The sequence below is a fragment of the Hydra vulgaris genome, chromosome 10 (genome assembly GCF_038396675.1).
Source record: "Hydra vulgaris chromosome 10, alternate assembly HydraT2T_AEP".
In the NCBI taxonomy this organism is placed as follows: Eukaryota; Metazoa; Cnidaria; class Hydrozoa; order Anthoathecata; family Hydridae; genus Hydra; species Hydra vulgaris.
The window spans coordinates 52,254,829-52,276,093 of record NC_088929.1 but is presented as its reverse complement, the minus strand read 5'-3'; the positions used below and the strand labels follow the sequence as shown (position 1 = coordinate 52,276,093).

At 28.0% G+C, this 21,265-nt stretch overlaps 1 protein-coding gene across 1 annotated transcript in view; it reads left to right on the top strand.

The window, feature by feature from the left end:
- The window catches only part of LOC100203673 (general transcriptional corepressor trfA), a 42,489-nt gene continuing 21,224 nt past the window's right edge, over positions 1-21,265 (top strand). The window contains exon 1 of the mRNA XM_065808311.1: positions 1-309. Within this exon, the coding sequence (XP_065664383.1) occupies positions 302-309 (8 nt within the window). The 5' untranslated portion in view covers positions 1-301. The remainder of the gene's footprint in view (positions 310-21,265) is intronic.

Genomic DNA, 21,265 nt, shown 5'->3' with positions numbered 1-21,265 from the left:
AAAAACAAAAAAGCATCTCTATCAAATACATTTAATAAAAATATGCGTCGACTGTTTTTGAAAAAATTAAGTATTAGGATTTAAAAAAAAACAAATTAACACTGCTTGAAATAAACAATTATAAAATAAACAATATAATCATTATATTACAATAAGAAGGAGAACAAATTGTCAATATAACTTATCTATACGGATTACAGATCACATTTTTCGATTATTCTAAACGGTTTTTTTTGTTTGGTGACAACGATGTTTGGTTAATAAAATAGTTCATAGAAAGGGAATAACAACCATATGTTTTATGGAAAGGTAAAATTTTTAGTCCACGTTTATCGTCATATTATATTTTATATATATATATATATTTAAATATAGGTAATGGCAAAGGAAGTGTATAGATCATTGTTTTTGTTATCTTTATCACTTCAAAAAGCTTTGGAATACTTTGCATGTTATTATTTGAACTTAATATGTAAATGTTCAAACACAAATTTATTTTAAAAGGCAGCAGTTTAAACTAAAAGCATATATATATATATATATATATGCTGCGTGCAAAATAAATATACCAAAAAAGTAAACACAAAAGATCAAATAAAAACAATAAGTTTTATGTCAACTAAAATTGACGCCGATTTAAAACTCCATTACGTATCTAAATGTTTGTCAACAAAAGTATTTGATTACTTTTTGCCGTATTAAAAATAATGCAATGTTAGGATTATATTCTTATTTTAATGAACATTTGTATGCTGTTTTTTGTTAATTATTTTATTATTGCGATGTATTTATGGTTTTGTCAGCGCTTTCGTGAGTGTTTAATCAAGTTGCTAAAAATAAAAGTTTGCAACTTTACAAGCATAGCTCTAATTGCCATCGTATCTATAATTAAGTTCTAATTGCCGTCGTATCTAGTAATTAAGTTCTAATTGCAGTCGTATCTAGTAATTAAGTTCTAATTGCCGTTGTATACACCATAGTTCCAGTTATTGGCACAAATAAATTTAACTCATTCTTGTAATTCTGAACCCTAACCCTAAATGTAAAGCATGTCAATAATGCATGCATGATGCGTCTTTGATCCACAACGATTACTATTTTAATTACCATCTACGCCTTCTAAAAATTAATACAAAGCACAAAAACATTATGGTATTAGACTTATAAATTGCACTATAAAATGTCAAAATATCTAAAATTTATATTGTATTAAAGCACTTTTAGTATCATCATTATTTAAATAACAAGAAGTTAGCTAGTTAATAATTGAAAAGTGTCAATAGTAATTGATTGCCATTATTTTAGTTTTGAAACTGTTTGAAAAATTAGAAATGCCAGAATTAAAGTTAAACGCACTAGAACGTTGTTTTGACTAATGCGATCCATTCCACGAAATTCTTCCGTTTCCATTGTTTTTTATACAACCATTCCATTGTGACATTTCAAAAATAATTTTTGAAAAAAACGAATATAAGTTGATAAATGAACTTTAATCCATTTAATGATTTTATTTCAATTCATCAAGACGACTAGTTTTAAACTTCCCATACATCTATTTGCTTTTCTTTTTTGCTTTTCTTTTTTGCTTTCACCCCGATCAATTACTTTTTCTTTATTTTGACCATTTAAACGAAGTTTATTTTGATAAACTTGGCTAAGTGATTGATGTTACAATTTTGTTTGAATTTGTTTACAAATTTCTATGAATAAATAAAAATTTGAATTTTATAAATAAACGGAAGTAAAATGAATAAGTTAAGTATGGTATCTATTACATCTATTATTTTAAGTCTATTATATCTATGAATTATATCTAATATGTCTATGTCTTAAACGACATCACACTAATCTTTTATAGCTTTAATTATCTATAACGTAATTTCAAATTTTTATATAATTAAATATTAAATATACTAAATTACTGTTTCATATATATACTATATTTGAGTGTAACCAAATTTATCAAAATACTTAAAACTCTTTTGTAGTTTAGAGCTGACGTGTTTAAAGCAATAATTTGTCATGCAACACTAAATTTATCTACTAACTAAAGTTATAAGCTAAAACTTTCCGCAAATAACCCACAGTAGTTAATGGTGTTATAAGCTTAAATTTGCCACCTTCTTTTAGTAAGTTTAGTTTTAAGAAAAATCTGTAATAAACTTTTTAAAGTTTTTTTCTAAAAAAATAAAAAGGACCTTTTTTTTTTTAGAAAAATTTAGACTTTTTTTAGAAAATTTATTTAAATACAAAAAACTACTAATAAATGCAAAAAAAAAGGAATAAAATCTTCTTTATGGTTTGATTTATAATGTCGATGGAAAACATCGATATTATAAACTAAACCATAAAAAGCAAAAACTCAAATATTTTAAATTGTATTAAATTGTAATTTATAAAAAGCCTTTACACTAGAGAATGAATTTAGAACATTAAAATCACAATACAAAGTTATGCTTAAATCCAGACTATTATTTTTTTATGCGTAATTATGCTTTTTTTTTAATTATGCTTAAAAATGCGTCATTGGTTAAGAAATATTTTCATATAAATATTTTTTTGGCTTATAAAATTTTATTTTAATTAGCTAATTAGTTCAAATATTTGACGCACTCAGCAAACAAGTGTTTTAAGTTTGATAATCTCATACAAACTTCAATTATAGCTAAATGTTGTTACCAAGAAGTTACGATAATTTGCCCTTTTTTTAAACCTGGAGAGCCAACACTCAAAAATTATAACAATAATCAACTCAATATTTTAATTTTCTGAAACCAGATTTTTATCAGGTTTCAGAAAAAATACGGTAATTGTAGCACAGCACAGATCATCTACAGAAAAAAATTTTACCTATAATTTTTCATTACTGCAGCTTTATCACGAAATTTTTCCAAAAGTAACTCAGCTCTAATTTTTATTCTGTGAAAGATTTGTAGATAAAGAATAATTAGATATCTGCAAAATAGTTATAGTTTGAACAACAATTGAATATCATATTTTCTTCATATTTCTTGTTTTCATTTTGAAATTTTAAAAAAATTAAATCTTACTTATATCATTTTTTTACACGATATATCTAATGTAGAGTAAGCAGAAAATAGTATGGCTTAAAATGAGGTTTTAAATTTTTCCAAAAAAACGCAGACCAGGTATTTTACTGGCAACTGCAAACATGTATATCTACCTCAACTCAAAACACACATTTATATCTACTCAACTCAAAACAAACATTTATATCTACCTCAACTCAAAACCTCAGTCGATGTAGCAGCGCTCCTTTGTATTTTCTCTCTAAATTAGCCAGCGTTTCCCGTGTTCCCAGCACTTAGTGACGGATCTTGGCGTTCCCATGTGCTCTCTAAATTAGTGTGATTTCTGTATTTCTGATCTGTGTCGTTTTAAAAGCTCAAAACCTCATTTACTATCTTTTGCTTATAATTATGTAGTAGCTTGTTTTGATTATGTATTATCGTTAGAAGCAGTATTTACTGTGTTTGTTGGATTTCATTATTGATTTGAAAAAACTTCTGGATTTTCTATAAATAAAAATGTGGTAAACCCTAATACTAACCCTGAAAGATTTAGTAAAAAAAAAAAAAAAAAAATTGGCAATAAAATTGTACGTGCTGCTTTAAAGAAAATTTCATAACAATTGGACCCCCTCCCCCCGGAAAAAAAAACATAAAATTAAATAACTACTCATTTAAGTCTAAATCTCAAAGTAAAGCCTTCGACATTTTTTTAATGTATTTTCTTCCCATAATTTTTTCTTTTTTTTATTCGTATTTTTCTTTTTGTTTTGAATATCTTGAATATCAGCATGCAATTTTTAAAAATGCAACATGCAATCTTTTAAAAATGCAACATGCAATCTTTTAAAAATGCAACATGCAATCTTTTAAAAATGCAGTATGCAATTATTTAAAAATGCAGCATGCAATGTTTCAAAAACCATCTGAAACTTTTCTACTTTTATAAACTTTTTGAAATTGCCTGAGTTTTTTAATGAAGGATACTACCACTTTTAGTAATATATATTAGATAAATCTAATTGCTCAAGAATGGTTCAATATTGTATATATTAGATACTGCTGTCGGTGTTAAATTTAATACCAAAAGCATAAAGCCCTTATATTCAAAAAAAAATTTAATTGTTCAAAAATTAGATTATCGGATACCGTTCGCTGTTGATTGCAGATTATCAAAATATACTCACTTATACCATATGCAAAGTTATTGCTTACGTAAAGTTATATTTAACGTTATTTTTTGTTTTTATAAGTATCTGATTATTTTATGCAATATTAATCTATCCTATCCCAACGCCGAATTGACAATTTATTTTATCACATTTTAAACTCATTGTTTTTCATAAAAAGATTATGAAATGAGAAGTTTGTAAAAAATCATCAAATTTTTACGAGTTTAAATTTGAATTTAAGTGCTGCATAGTTAATTAACCCATGCTGACAACATTTCCAGCTGTTGCTTAATTTTTTTTTTTTTGTCTTAAAGACATTATTTATAACTTAAAGATTGCTTTTAAAGTTATTTAAAGCTTTAAAAAACAATCAAAATGTTGCTAAGTAACAATAAAAAAGTTGCTATGTAACAATTAAAAAAATGCAAAAAATTTAATACTTTAAAATTAAGTTATAGGCAGATAGCACGTAATACAACGCCTTCAATAATTTTTGCAGAAATATTTTACATTAAAAAAATGTTTATTTTCATGCTTTTTTTCTTTAACCTTTCTAAATATATTTAGTTAACTTGGTTGACAACCGGTACTAAAAACAAATTAGGGTTATTACATTTTGCAAGGATAACCGTTTTATCGTGAATTTTAACAGCTTTTTTCATTATAAATATCACAGGTCATAAAAAAGAATTTTTTTAAAGCAAAAAATTCGTTTTTCTTATAGCATTTCTCATTTTGATTTCAAATATGCAAATCATTTTTCACCATCACGTCAAATTGTAAAATATTTTGGTTCAAATCTTTAACATTTGGGGTAAAATCTCTAATATTGTCAAAAAAAAATTGTTCAACCTGGGTCTCTAAAGAAAGTACCCATCATTTTTTTTACAATATTTTTGTAAAAATATTGTAAAAAAAGTTTCATATAATTATATTAAAATAAATTATTATTAAATTAATTAAATAAATTTAGCATTGCGTAATTTAAGAACGATCCCAAAAATTAAGATCAATTAAAAGAAAAAGAAAAAAAAAGAAAAAAAGAAAGTTTTAAAGTTTACAAAGTATGTTTTGACATTTTTAGAATTAATTTTGAATATAACATTAAAACTAGGAAAAAACGAGATATATATTTTTTTTCCCTAAGAGATCGTCCAAAATTTACGTAACGCAAAACTTTTTATAAATAAAGATGTAGGAGATTATTTACTATTTTGTGCAGTGGTTGTTAATGAAGTTATAGTGTTGCGGTGGTTGTTATTGAGGTTATAGTGTTGCGGTGGTTGTTATTGAAGTTATAGTGTTGCGGTGGTTGTTATTGAAGTTATAGTGTTGCGGTGGTTGTGGTTAAAGTGTTATTTTAATTTTTGATTTAGTTGAAGATTCTGTGAAGAAAAAATCTTTTTTGTTTTGAACTTAGAATTGCGTATTTATGGACGAACCATCTCAGGTTTTGAGATGATAACCTGAGAACTGGCTTTATTAAGTTTATGTATATTGAACCTTATAAAACGCTTCGACAATGAATTATATTTAACTGTTTTGTGGATTACCATCACTATTTGCAAAGGGACATACCATTACAAAAAACCGGGCTAGTATTTGCGTTTGGTTTAGGATAATACTTTGGTTTGCGATAATAATATTTAAAAATTAGGCGAAAGTTTTTAGTTCATATTTTAAATGAGCGTTTAGTAAGTTTTAGTTTAGTAAGTGTGGCTTTTATACATAGCTACAGTTATTTGTAAAACATTGGTCACGCTATGTGATACATAGCTACAGCTATGTATTATATTAAAACATGCAGCAATAACAGTCATCGTCAGTTCTTGTTTACATAAAATTACAATCTAAGCACGTTTTTCTATCGTTGACTTGTGAGTTGTTATTTGAACTTTTCGCAAAAGTTTTAAAAATTGAAATTCTGTTGCATAATGCAACAATATTTTTATAACCTGTCGATAGCTACACATAATAACGGCAATATAACGACAAGTCAAAATTTGTTAATGACTATAATCGCAGCTTTTGAAATTATATTTATAAAAATCAGCTAAATATATTTTTTTTATGCTTTCCCTATGCATGGGAAAATAATTTAGGGAAAACTTATCCAGGGAAAAGAAACAAAACCAAAATTATTTTTTTTTATTTGGCAAGTTTGACAAAAAAAAAATTTATTACCTGTTTTTATTCCAGTTATACTTCTCTATAAAATCTATATTTTCAAGCAAGTTATATAATTTTTTAAATTTTCTCATAAAAAGTGTGAGCACTTAATAAAAAAGTTTAATTTGCAGTATATTAATGCCGTATTATTGACTTCTCCAAAATACCTTCGTCATCTCAACAAATGTTTTTAATGATAGAAAAAATATATTCTACAGATGCAGAATCTCCTGGCCGACGAATAATGTATAAAACAACCTTTTCCTGATTTTGGGTACATCAATGTCTTTTTCTTAAAAAGACTCAAATACTCCGACCCATTGGTCAATATAAACTATTTGGATTTTCAATGAATTCCACTTTTCTTTTTATGATGCGAAAAACGTTTTTGCACTTGACATCAAAAAGACTGTCAATATTAATAATCTGTTGATTATCTGAACCATTGTTTTTTTCTTTAGCTTTAGCAAATCGTTCAATATCCTCCCTTTTTACTACGTGATCAAGTCCAACTCATGCGATTCTTTCAGCATCACCAAAATTAATATCCCACAGCTCAATATAAAAATACAATATATATAAAAGGATTTTACCACATAAATTTGTTAATCTACTGTGGCTACTATGTTTTCTGGACAACTTTTCTTCTTGTGGAACAAAACTACTATTCGACCTTTCCTAAACATTAGATTTTAATTTTTCAGTTGTTGCAATTGCTTGACTTTTTTCTATAACTAATTTCGTTTTTATAAAATTATTCAGCTGTCTATGTGAAAACAAGAAATATAACGTGTTTCACTTTCAAAAAATATTTGCAAGGCACGTAGATAGTTTTTTTGAGGATATAACTTCAGTGTCTTGAAAATTTCAATGCTTTAAATATAATCATAATTTTTTCATCTGGAGAGAAAAAAATCTAGTACTTCCATGCTGGATTATTTTCCTGTTTTTTACAAACTTGCGGAATTACTTTAATTTAGTTTTTGACTCAGTTATTCAAAATGTGTAGATATAAAAATACTTATACATTTTCATAAAAAATTTCAATTTCAATGCCAAAAATATAAACACAAAACATTCGTTTTAGCCTGTTATCAACATTGTTTTTTCCTGTTCAATGTTATTTCGTTCACATTGTGCAACCATTGTGCACTTTAGGTGTACACACATTTTTTTAACAACTTAAACAGTGTCAATATTATAATTATATCAAAAAGCAAAACTTGTGTTTTACATGGATACTTTCCAGTGGTAAAATTTTACATGGATACTTCCCAGTGGTAAAACCAACAACTGCAGATAGTTTTACTTCTTTTCTATTTAATGTGTCATTAGAAAAAAAACTTTCATATTTTAAAAATTCGGCAGCAGAGACTCTTTAACTTAGTGTTTGATAAACTTGAATGGTTTTTGATGATATGTCCACCATGAGCAACAGAAAACTCTGAAAAATTGCTGATACATCACTTTGTTGTCCTCCACAACGTTTTTTTATCAATGGGTAATCTTTTTCTAGTTCATTTGTAAACTTGAAACTTTTTCGGTATTTTAAACCAAAACGCAAATACGGCTTCACATAAATATACACTACGCTATCGATGTCATATTGTAATAAAATCATGTCATATTGCAATAAAGCCAAAATCCACAAATACTATATTTAGAAATCACTTACATAAAAATGATCATATATTAAGTTTCCGAGTTAAGTCAAGATTGATTTTTTCAATTTTTGCTTTATATGGAAATCCTTATTACAAAAAGCCTACATTGATAGCAAAAGTTTATTAATAATTGATGTTATTCTGACGGCGAAAAGTTATTAAAAACTTGATGGTATCAGAAATTTTTTATTTGATAAAAAGTTAATTAAAGTCAGGCTATCAATTAAAAATCATTTTTTAGAGACACGCAATACCAATCTGAAAAATTTTCATTTTGTAATTTTACTGATCTCTTGCTTCAAGCATCATATTTTACCTAATGTGCAAAGATTTAAAAGATTTGATATTTCAAAATTTGCTCGTAATCTTGAATGAAGAGAACATTTCTTTAGGCGTAGTCATTATTTGCATGTTTTCCCAAACTGAACAAGCTTTTTTTAGCTCTCAAAATCATTCCAGTAGCCAGAATTTCCTTTAATTCATATATTATCACCGTCTTTAGAAACTCCAACAATGTCAAAAAAGATCTAGCTTTCCAGGCCATCAAGCTAGTAAAAGTCATGTTACTATCCAAATCAAAAAATTTATTGAATGGACCTTGTCTGATCATCTTTGTCTAAACATTGATGAGCAAACTCTAGAAAAGATAATTCATTTCTACCTTTGCGTTGTTAAACAGATTAATGTCTGGTACTCCGACGTGCTTAATACACGGGAGGGGACGTTTGTTAATTTCCGGAAATTTTCCTTATCCGCCCAAGGCATTTTAAGATTTATAGTGACCCCTACCTCTCCCCGTTTATCAACATAAAAATGTCTCAAAACTTAAAAATAAATCAGTGTAAACCAGCTTTAAAGTTTAAAAAACATACATTTCGATTTGTCTAAAAAATCCTCAACTAGCAAAAAACTAATGTAAGCATATTAAATCCTATTAAAATTATGATAAATCAGCTACTATAAATGCGCATTTGACCAAAAGTCATACTAAAAATTTTTTATTCGTGTTCTGTAAAAAATATTAATTTGGATTCACGAGGTTTTGTACACGATAAACAAAAGTTTTTTACGAGGTTTTGAATACGATAAATAAAAGGTTTTTACGAGGTTTTGTATACGATAAATAAAAGGTTTTCGATAAATAAAAGTTAAAGTAGATATGGGAAAAAGTCCTAACCATCCTTTTACTAAGACCTTAGTGACAATTTAAGCTTTTTATTAAAGTTCTTTCATGATCTTTATATTTTTTAGAGCAAAAAATTATTTTCAGATCATAAGAGTCGACTCAAAATCGCATTTTCTAAAATCGATAAGACTTTAAGTCGCATTTTGGAGCAGAGTTTGCTATTCTACTCTTTAAGAACCATGTAACATACATAACACTCATGAAGAAGCTAGTATTAATAAACATTGTCTCCCTATCCACTGCAAGTATCTTGTGTGTAACTTTAGTCATCTGCTTTGTCAAAATTTAATAGTGCGTCAGCCATCTTGCCTCATACATTGGTCTAGACTTTGAGAATCAAAAGTTTATAATAACACCCCTAAGGAAGAATATACTCAACTTGATTAAATTGCGGTAATCACCTCTAGCAAATATTTTTTTATTAATTGCATAAGTCAGGTATGTTAGGGTTTCTTTAGCTCTTACATTAATATTGAACCAGAAGTTAGAGTGCTCCAATTAAAGATTGACAGTTTTTAAATTTACTTACTTCATTAAATATCTTTGGCCAGATTTTTTTAAATTTATCATAAAGTGATTTTTGTAGACTTATAGTACTCTTGGGTGCTTAAAACAAAGAAGGGAATGAAAATAAAATGATAGGGGAGGGGGATTAGTTTCAAACCTAATAAACAGGATGGGGGACTAGGGGAACTGGGGTCTTAATAGATAGCTGGGTTAAAATTTAAAATACGCATTTTTTACCTGCTGTTTCATTATAGTTTGAATAGAATATAATATGCTTACGTAAGTTTTATACTGCAGGTAAAAGGACCTCAGAATGCTAGGTGTTAAGATCCTGGATAAGGGAAGCCATTTAGTTATTATTTAAATTATTATTTAAAGAGTTGACAAAATACTCCTGTTAAAATCCCAAAAAATTTAAATTTTTTGGGAGTATTGTGTTAAAATTTTTTGGTAGTACCAAATTAATTTTTTTGGGTGTACCATTTAGTCAGAATATCATAAGTTTCTGCATAAAAGCATTGTTTTCCCTGCTGAATATATTTTTAAATGTTTGGTTCACTTACCATTTTTTACTTTTTTTTATTTCACTACAAAATGCTAGGTTTTGGAACCTTAAAATGCTAGATGAATGAAACTTAATTAAAAAAAAAAATTTTAACTTGATTTCTTCACGACGTTACTAAATGAAAATTTTGCCTGTAGTATACTTTTGTATAGCTCTACCCCCAAGCTTCCTTTAAAACACACTTTATTTCCTTTAAAAAATAAAGTATGTTTACTAAAGTGCGAGTATGAAAGCGTGTTTAGATATTTCTTTTGAGTTGCGAATAATCAAGAAATAAAAATAAGAAATGGGAAAAATACTCTTTTAATCATAAAGTCAACTAAAAAATCAAAATTTTCTAAAAGATGTCATAAAGATGAAAATTAAGTAGTCAAAAGAAGCAGTTGAGTGGTGTCAAATCTGCAGTAAACGTGGATGGGCCGCGAACAAATCAGAAAAATTTCCATTCGTTAAAAATCTAAGAACAATTAACTAAAGACTTGATGGTATCATTTAAATTTGGAGAAAGAAAGAATATTGCTCAATTTTTACTAAAGACGAGGAAGAGTCGCTAGTCTGTTATAAAAAGCAAGAATAAATAATTCACATGATTGAGAAATAAAATTATTTTCTTATAAACTGTTAAAGTTAAAAGAAATAAAATCTTTATTTTTTATGATTACTGCATTAAAATAATTAAACATGTAGTGTTTAGTTTTTTGGTATTGTAATTTTACTAATTTATTTAGATGCCTCCAAGGTTTTAACGAATCAGAGTTAAAAAAGTCAATTTTGAATGTTTTGGGAGTAAGAAAGCCAGCATGCAGAAACCTCCGTGGACGCTAGATTATTTAGCTTTCACCAAATGCTCAACGAGCACTCTAAATAAAGAAACCTAGTAAGTCTTTTTGGAAGCGTTGGGATGCAAAGTATCAAAATGCATTACAAAAAAGTGACAAGGAACTGTATCTATAAATTGTACCCTTAACTGCATAAAAGACATGATATATAATCACCTAAACAGGTTAGCTGAAGAACTTAAAAAAAGCAATATTTTCATTGATGCAAATCAATTAAAAGCAGGTGTATGGTATGGATATTGATACCACTAGACTTTACAATCATGATGGAAGTCAGTTTGTAGATTATGGAGTTGATGGTACTCCAAATGATTCAGTTTATAAGGGGGGATAAGAAAGTTGTCAAAAGATAAAAAAAGAAAAAAGGGAATGCGTAACTATACATCATTTGGTTTCCTCTGGAAAAAAATATACCAATGTGCTAAGAAAAAAAGGATTAGTGCCAACATGGATCCAAAAGAAGCAATTAAACGAATTTTAAATCTTCTAATCTCCACAAATGATAATGGAGTCAAGATCATAGTACAGTTGTTAGTGCATATAAAATGTTCGATCACTATTTTGAAAAAAACGATATAAAAAAGCTTGTTGTTTGAGTGTATGGAAGTGCCATAAAAGCTTATCAAACAATATCTGATAAATCAATATCACTTGAAGAAATACCTAATTTGTTGTCTGTAACCAAAGTATTACCTAAAGTGAACAAGAAAAATGTTAGTTTACCCGGTTCACGGCTCAATGGAGGTGGAAAAAATATTATAAACGGTTTTATCAAGGACGTATAAATAGATAGACGTTTAACGCATTGTTTTGTATTAAAGGCGCCGCCAATGAATATCTATGCGGGTTGTTATTCTTAGCGTGAAATAAATTTGCAAATTAAACCGACATTTAACCAACATTTTTGGTTTGCTAACTCCTTTCAGTAAATGTTTTATTACACATAAAATCCAAAATTTTGCGAAATATAAATGCATTTTATGTTATTAAAAATGTCTCATGTATTTGAAAATATTTTAATTAATATGCAAGCTTTGTAAACAGGGCTGACGATACGGGTTTCAAAGTGGGGGGAGGTGGGGTGGGGGGAAATTATCATCAATTTGTAAAAAAAGTTCTCCATATCTAAACTTTTATTTATAAAAAAAAAAAGGTCCTTCCTTCTCCTCCTCCCAGGTGTCATCGGCTCTGTTAAATAATAACTTATTTGTAAAACAACTTTGACGTCAAAAGCTGTTGTAAAAATGCAATGTATGATATACTAATATATCGTCGGCTTACAATCAATACCTTCAATGTCCTTTTTTACAAATTTTACAGGAGACACAAAAAACTAATAATAAATACAATAGACCCACCAAAATGATTTTTGTAAATTGAGTTTCATTTATAAGTGTAACTACTAATAATTAATACACATATACCAATTTTTCTTGCAATTTAATGGATTAAATAGCCTAAAAAAAGACTTAGAAGATCTTACACAGATTTTTTGTGCAATTATTAAGACATAGTAGGTTTTATAATATTTTATTAATTTACAAAATTTCAACATAATAAATTAACTTTTACAAGATTAAGTTACCAATACACAAAAAATACATAAATGCAACTAAAATGTTCAATTAAAATAAGTAATAGCGTTGTACTTAAGTAAATATTTAGTTAAAATTTAGACTAAATTGCACTTTTTATTTTATGTAAAAATGTATTAATCTTCAAATCGTAAGTTATTATTAAAAGTATGATAATCTACAGGAATTAAACTTTTTATTTCCTGCATGGTCATATTTGCTTTTTTTAATGGGCCTAGGTAACTTATATAAAGGCGTTATTGTAGCATTTACGACAGTTTTGTTTCTTGTACTGCGCTTTTCTAAACACTTCCAGTCATTATCAAAATCTAATTTATAATAGATTTGGCCATCTGGTCTATACTCAATGGCAGGTAAATCCGTTACAGCTGGATCACCAACTTTATAGCCTGGACGAATTGATGTGTAATATCGTAAATTTGAAAAGTCTTTAAAGAAAATATGTCCCAGATACTCAACTTCATAAGGTTTTGGTTTTGTTCTCACTCTTTTAAATGCAGACAAATAACAAGCAGGTGTGTACATATCCCTATTTCGAATGCTTTTTTCAATAGCCGAATGCATGCTGTCGCATTCCATTTGTGTGTGTTTCTTCTCCCCTAAAAGAGGATCACCCGACCCCCCCCCCAGTCCAGGCGCAGCACTGGCGCACCCCCTGCTGCGGCTATCGCAGGGGGCCCCGCGCCGCACCAACCCCCCCCCCCCCCCCAAATTTTTCGGCGATAGTAATGTTTTTATCTGGGATAGATGTAATAGAGAATTTGTAATCAGTGAATTGCGATTTTGATAGTTCACCCATTACTATATAAAATGCTTCTTCACCAGGAAACACGTTTGCTTTGGTTTCAAGGAAACAATACAAAATAGAAGCAAATTTATTGGATGTAACTCCACCTTCTCCATCTCCATAGTGCATCGTGGTTTTTAAATTGAAGATAGTGTAATTGTGAACTATTAGCTTGTTCTTATAATAAAGGGTCGATGCTTTCAGTATTGGACTAAGCAATATCGCTTCCAGAACTAGGGTATATACATGTTCAGCGTGATCCTTGTTAACCTGTTTTTCTTCTCGTGCTCTTATTTTGCTTTGAATGTGTGAAGTATACGCTTCCTCAGAAGTATTGCTACACTTATATCGTATACACAAATCACACTGATCTTTCTTAGGGTGAAAAAGACTCAAATTATTGTTACCTAATTCTTCATAAAACACTTTGAAAGATGAAATTTGTAGGTCACTGTCTTTGCAATGCTTGGCATATTCTTTGTATAATGCCAATATAGATTGCCAGATAGGCTCTAGATATAATTTACTTGAAGATGCTCGACATATAGTGACATATAGTATACTTGAAGATGCTCGACAATAGTGGGACTCCTTTTTTGGAAGAAGGGAATAAAATTGTTGTGAACCTTTTTTTTATATTGCATCTTTCTTATTAATACTTTTGCCTGGTTTTGTTGGTCTTACGTTTGCTTTATTCATAGCCCAGTTATGTAAAGTCCATTTACCTATACATAGCGTATTTATAAACATTTTTGTACACACTCGAACTCGAACGTCGTCTCTTTTAAGGAAACGAAAGAACGTATTTGTTTTATTAACTTGATTCTTTTTGTTTTTTGGGGCAAAACTATCGACTAAATTAGCTACGTAAGTACTTCTCTGAGACCAGTTAAATTCTTTTCAGATATGGTTGAAAATTTTTAATCTATCGTCTTCTGTAAATTTTCTACACTGCATTTTTGTAGTTTTTGCACTTAGCTTACAGTTGCAAAAGGGTTTTAACTTTCTAGCTTCTCTTTTCTGATCAATTACCCGATTTCCTTCTGCGTTTTTTTTAGTCCATAATATTTCTGTCCCTTTTCTCTTTTACTTTTATTTTTTTTCTCTTTCTCAATCCTTCTTATCTACCCTTCGTTTTCTTTTCCTTGCGTTATTTAGTCTTTCTTTCTCAAATTGTCCTTCTTCTTTTACTTCAGTACACTCCTTGTTAGTATCACTAGGAATTACACAACTACTGGGCAAGTCATTTTCATTATCTGGTCCATAATAACCGTAATCAACAAAATTTTCTTTACCTACAATATTTGTTTTACTTAAACAAATTTCAGTGGTACAAAGGAACTACTGTCCTTATCCAAATTTTCCTTGTCTTGAAAGTACTGTGATAGAGATTCATTTACACTAAAATCTTCAGTGTTCGAAAAATATTTTGTGCACAGTGTATTGTTGCGGAACGGAAATAATTATCATCGTCATTTATATCTGAACTTGCCAAAGTAATAACAGCTAATTCTATTACGTTATTAAGGTTTTCTATACAGTCAGTCTCATTATTCAGTCTATCAGTTACGATATTGTTGCAATTAATATCGATCATCCACAAAATACGACGAGATCTGGAGTTGGGATAGATAAACTGAAAATAAAAATGGAATGTGTAAGCAATTTTTTAATAGAAAATGAATTATCAAACTAATTTAGTTCTTCAAGTAATTCAAAAAATAATTCTGATCAAAACTTCTGTCTCTTTTAAAATAAACATATTAATACTCAAAAACTTCTATGTCTCGTTTAAGTTATATTAAGAATAATATTGCAATTAATAACTATAACTAGTTTAAAAATTCATGAAAAATACATTACTTACCTCCATTTTGGTAGAGTTATCCATTTCACTTTCAAATCATAGCCAACACACTCAAAATACAATAAATTTGAATGAGCTAAATTTCTAACCTATGATTTTGACATATATTTTAGACATAGGAGGTTATGAGTAAAATAATTATGTGTCTGTGGGTTAAAAGGTTTTGACCATAAGCAATAGATAGCAGTTTAATATATATTTCGAAGCAATTGATTTATGTGGTTTTGCATAGAGCTGTGCTTTAAGAAAACTAACCAATTTAAGTCAAAACCTCAATGATGAAAAATCGGACTTAATAGACTTAATCGGTTTTAATAGTAAGCCGACGATATACTAATATGAATATTGTAAAGTAAAAATAATTTTCTACGTGTTGTTGGTTGTATCATAGATCATTTTTAGATTGAACTAAAGATTGTTAGCTATCATTACTATACTTTTTACTAAATATAAACCGATACTTTGACTTTACTATTTTCATAAAGATTTTAACTTCTCATTTTTGATGATTGATCAAATCGTTTTTGTCTAACAACTTTATTTTGATATATTTTTCATTCTTTGAACTTTTTTTTTACTAGAGGAGCTCTAGAACCGTCGTATAATTTAAAAACTTTTTTTTATATAGTTATACAGAAGTTATACCAGGGTAATTGATAAAATAGTTTTTAACAAAATAGTAAAATATATTAATCTCAATACTTTACATAATGAAATTTTTTTATTTATTTGGGTAGAAGAGAAGTTGCTGTTTTTGATGTATAATCATATAAAAATATTTCCACGTGATGCAAATGTTTCCTATTGTTTGGCTAATGTTATTTATAACAATTGCAGGCGCGCATATCTTGGCTTTTAAACAATGAGTTAAACGTCCATCCATTAATATCTCCTTGATTTCATCAATCAAGAAAGGCAAAACCAAAAAGGTGCAAGCTAGTAAAGAAAGAAAATCTAAGCAACAACACTCTATAAATGTAAGAAAGAATGTACATGTGGCAAGAATATTTGTGCTACAACTAAGCTTAAAGAATGCTCGTGTTGCCATAACGTTTTAAAATTTACATGCAGTAAAAGATCATTCCGAGGCAAAACATTTTCAAAACCAAACTATATTCAATTTGAACCTGTTTCAACCTAACCCTAACCCTAAATTTTGACAAATAACAAGATTTTTAAAGATCGCTGGTTTTTATAGCCTAATTTCACTAAAAGTTTTTGTTCTTATTTACGACCGATACTTTTTCTGATTTTTTAAGCACCTAAGAGTACCTCCGAACAAAACTTTAAAAAAAAAGTGAAATGTAGATTTTATATACATGATGCCTACACATAATATGAAGTATATTGGAGTAAAAAATATTAGTTAGAGTTGCTATTACTCTGTAGTATTTACCAGGCTACTTGTTATATCTCAATTAACTTCAAACCTTATCTACATAATAACAGTATTGAAGAATGTTAAAAATCTCTCTTGCCTGAACTTCTCTCTTTGAGTCTTCAAGTATACGAACATCTAAAGAAATGTCTTTAAAATCTGGAGCATCTGGATACATTTAATTCTAGCCTGATGGCAGCCTATCATTTGTAAGAATGCTTTTCTGTTTATCAGTTTAGTGTCTACTTGCAACATTAATCTTTTGCCTTTTAACTTTTTTTTGATTTCATTTCTAATAAAATCACTCTTATTTCTTAATGTTTACATATTGGTGTCTATAAAGAATTAATAGAGAGATATAATCATTTTCACTATTATCATTAGCATCATGGAGAATTCTAATTAATATACTAAAAGACCTCTACGACTTATACTGTAGCTTGTAACACAAGCAGATAATGTTTCATTAAGTTTTTCAGTAATAATCTCTATGAGTATCTGCTTGTTTTTATCTCCAAGAAACATATTTATTTTCCAAGAAACATGTATTATCTCCAAGAAATACATTTTAACTCCAAGAAACATATTTCATCTTTGAGAAATATATTTCACAATCATCTAAATAATATTCATAAACTAAAAACTTCAATATCTTCACCTTCTAAATGACCTCAGCTTTTTCTGTAAAAGAGTACATTTTTTTCTGAATTCTGTCCTCCTTTTTTTCCCTTTCTTTTGTCTTTCAATTTGCTCTTTTTTTTCAAGCTTCTTTGCAATCTTAATAAAAACAAAAGGATTTAAAAAATATACTTTTTTTCTCTTTCAACGGCAGTTCTTATGAGTATTTCTTCAATATCAGAAGCTTTGTTTTAAGTTATTGTTACCTATGTCTGGAAACATTTCTTTTATCTGATGAGGCGGTTAAAATGCAGGTTTTTTTTTCAAAAAAAATTTTTTTAAGCCGTCTAATCCTTTAAGTGAAGAAGAAGACTGGTGAAGGGTGAAGAGTTCTAAGAGCTGGTCATTAGTAAAGAGTTCTAAAAGCTGATCATAAGTGAAGAGTTTTAAGAGCTGCTCATAAGTGGAGAGTTCTAAGAGCTGGTCGTAAGTGAAGAGTTCTAAGAGCTGGTCATTGTACTGTTGAAAATAAAGGTCTGTTTTGGATCAAAAATCAAAAACTTTTTTGTTACTAAAGATTAAGTGTTGAAATTTCGCACAAATGTAAAGGAGTATATTACGTTTGTAAGGAAATGTTTTTTATAAAAAATTTTTTTAATACAAAACTTGTAAATAAAAAATAAAAAAATTCACAATTGTCATTTTTTATTTTATTTTTAACTAAACATGTTCTTTTTAATTATAGGAAAAAACTTTAAAAGTTTTCTAAACAGCAAAAAATACATTAAATGTTTATTTAATTGGAAAGACATATTCATATTAAATTTATTCTTACATAAAATATAATTATACGAGCTTTCGGCCAAACTCTAGCTAAAAAACAAACACATACTTTTTAAACTTTTTAACAAACGTTTTTCTTTTCTTAGGCTTAATGGCTTTATTAATTTGATTTATTAATTGTTGCACATAACTATCAAAATGCTTATTATAGAAATATTCAGAACGGTTTACTAATAACAATTTTTATGCAGTGAGTTTTTAGGGAATAAATTATAAGTCGACTTTCAAAAGCTGCAAAGAATCTTCATCAAGTTCGTGAACCTTTTTGCTGTACGGTTTTCTAATACTGAGATCACCATGGTAGTACCATCATTGGTACTACCACTTACTTGTTTCGGTTTGTCGACGATTAAATCTAGTTGCTCACGAAAACGTTTCTATGTCGAGGTCTTCTTCTCTTTCTTTTGCCATTTTTTTTCTTCACTTTCAGCTGACCATCTTTGGAAAGACAGGTTGTAGGAAATATGTAGTATCATTTCCGTACACCGAACCCAGACATTTAATATCGACAGTCCGTATCGATACGAACTTTCATTTTCAGTCCTAGCAGACACTTTTGTCAAATCGTTCATTTGTCGTAGGAGTAGCTCAACATATTGTACATGTAGACGCGTATCCCTTAATACCTGAGCAACTTTTCTATCTATCATTGTTAAGGTGATCCTATACTCAATAAAATTAAAAAAATTGATTTTTCAAAAGTTACATATTCTTGAAACCATAACATTCTTCATTTTAAATATATATATAGATTATTACAGCAAATGATTTTAAAAATGCTTTAAAATAGCAAGTTTTGTAATAAAGTCAAAAATTTTCCTTAGCAACGCCCATAGCAACAGGTTGTTTATATTAGAAAATAGGTGTTTTAAATTGTTGCGCCATATATTCTTAATTTGGATTTAGTTTTTGACACTGCTGCCAGTAACTTTTCATGTTTATTTTCCTGAATTAGCCATGTTTTTAAGAACTGTTATTATGTTTAAATATATTACTTAAAATAAAAAACAGTTATTATGTTTAAATATATTGCTTAAAAAAAATATGATTTAATTTTAAGAATTTTTGAGGAAATTAATTATTCGCAGCATCAACAGTCTGAAAACCAAATGGTTTGAATTCTTAATCGAAAATCACTAATTTAACTCAATTAAAAATGCTGACATCAACTTCTTCAAAAAAGTTATCACACAGCTGTAATAATAGTAATAGTAAAAGTTGATAATTCGAAGGAATGATATATTTTTATGATATGATATATTTTTATTGGCATGATATATTTTTTTTGGCTTCATGATATATTTTTATTGGCACAGACATTTTAAAATCAGTTGTTACTTTGATTGGACATTGTTGACGATGTCATGATAATTCAATTAAAATCTTAATTGATTTATTAAAAAAGAAAAATTGGCTGTGTTTTTAAAAATTTTCTTTTAAAAAAATCTTCGTTCAATTGAAAGTTGTCTTTTTAGCAAGGTCCTGGAATGTCGCCTGTTGAAGTTAGTCATAGATCTGTCGTTGCCAATAGAGAGATAAGAAGTCATTTGGTTTAGAAAAGTTTTGTGGTCTAATAAACTCACCTCCTACAATAAACATAAAAACATTTAATGGTATTCAAGATAAATTTTATATCATATATAAAAAAGTAGCAGATGTGAAAATAAAAAATGTAGAAAATAAATTTTGATATTTTAACATCAACAAAATGATTTTGATATTAATGCAGTAATGGTGTTGTTGTTTCCTGTGAACTTGGCAAAAAAAAGATCATTCCTTACTTAATTGTGTTGTCATTTTTATACAAGTGACTCAAGGAAATGTTTATAAAAATATGAAGTGTTGTGCTAAAGAAGTATTTGTTGGTGGTACCAATTTAGAAATAAGTGTTGCATCAGCAGTAATTTCAAATAATTATAGTGTTTCTGCTATATTAGACATATTTGAATGTTTAAATGTTACACCAGGTATATTTGCTACTCAGTACTGTACCAAGACATACCAAGAATGAATAAAGTTAATGAAAAAGAAGTCGCTCCACTTCATAAAACAAAGAAGAAAACAGTTTCGTGCAATATGGTTTTACTGATATAGTAAATAAAAGTGAAGATCATATGAAGCAGGAGTGCTTTAGATTTTAGTTTTTTGTTATTTTTTAATTAAGTTTATGTTAACGCAGTTATTGTATTTTGTAACATAGTTATTGTATATTGTATTTTAAAGTTAAACTTTTTATGATTAATTAAATAATCCTAAATTAATTAAATGTTTTTCAAATATTAAAGTTTTCACACTTTTCTTTTTTTTCTGTATTTTCAATAATGCTAAAGACGTATTGTTTTGCAATAATTTTCTGACCTTTATATATGTATTTTTTTAATTTTTTTCATTAAAAATCTAAACTATTTTTTATCTCAAAATATAAGTTTCTGGCACGCTGCAATAAATATCTTGTGATTGGATTGTCTGTTTGTGTTGAAATTTTCAGGAATTGTATAATTTATATATATATATATATATATATATATATATAATATATATATATATATATATATATATATATATATATATATATATATATATATATATGTACATACACCTTACCAAATTTATTCATGTTAGTTAACTGGTTCCAAAAATAAGGCCTAGGTTCTAAGCCTTTTCAGAGCTATTTTTTAGGTCATAAACTGGTTTTCTTACAAAAGCTTAAATATTTTGTTAAATTATTTGATTTTGGCAGGGTGAGTGTAATCATCTGATATTAAAAAGCTGTGAAAATATCATGATCATACCATTATTAGTTCACAGGCTGTTTATTGCTGAGCGTAGTCCATATTAAGAATCCATGAACCCAAAATCTAGACTAAAATTTTAAAAACAACAAAGACTTATGACAGTGAATTTTATCGAAAAAAAGATGGGGAATATTAACGTTTTTTGTGTATTTTTTCAAAACTTCGAGATAGAGTTAGAGTCCTTTACTTTGATGAAATTTGTTATTTAATACCATTTTCTTTCGTTTAAAATGGCGATCTATCAGAATCTG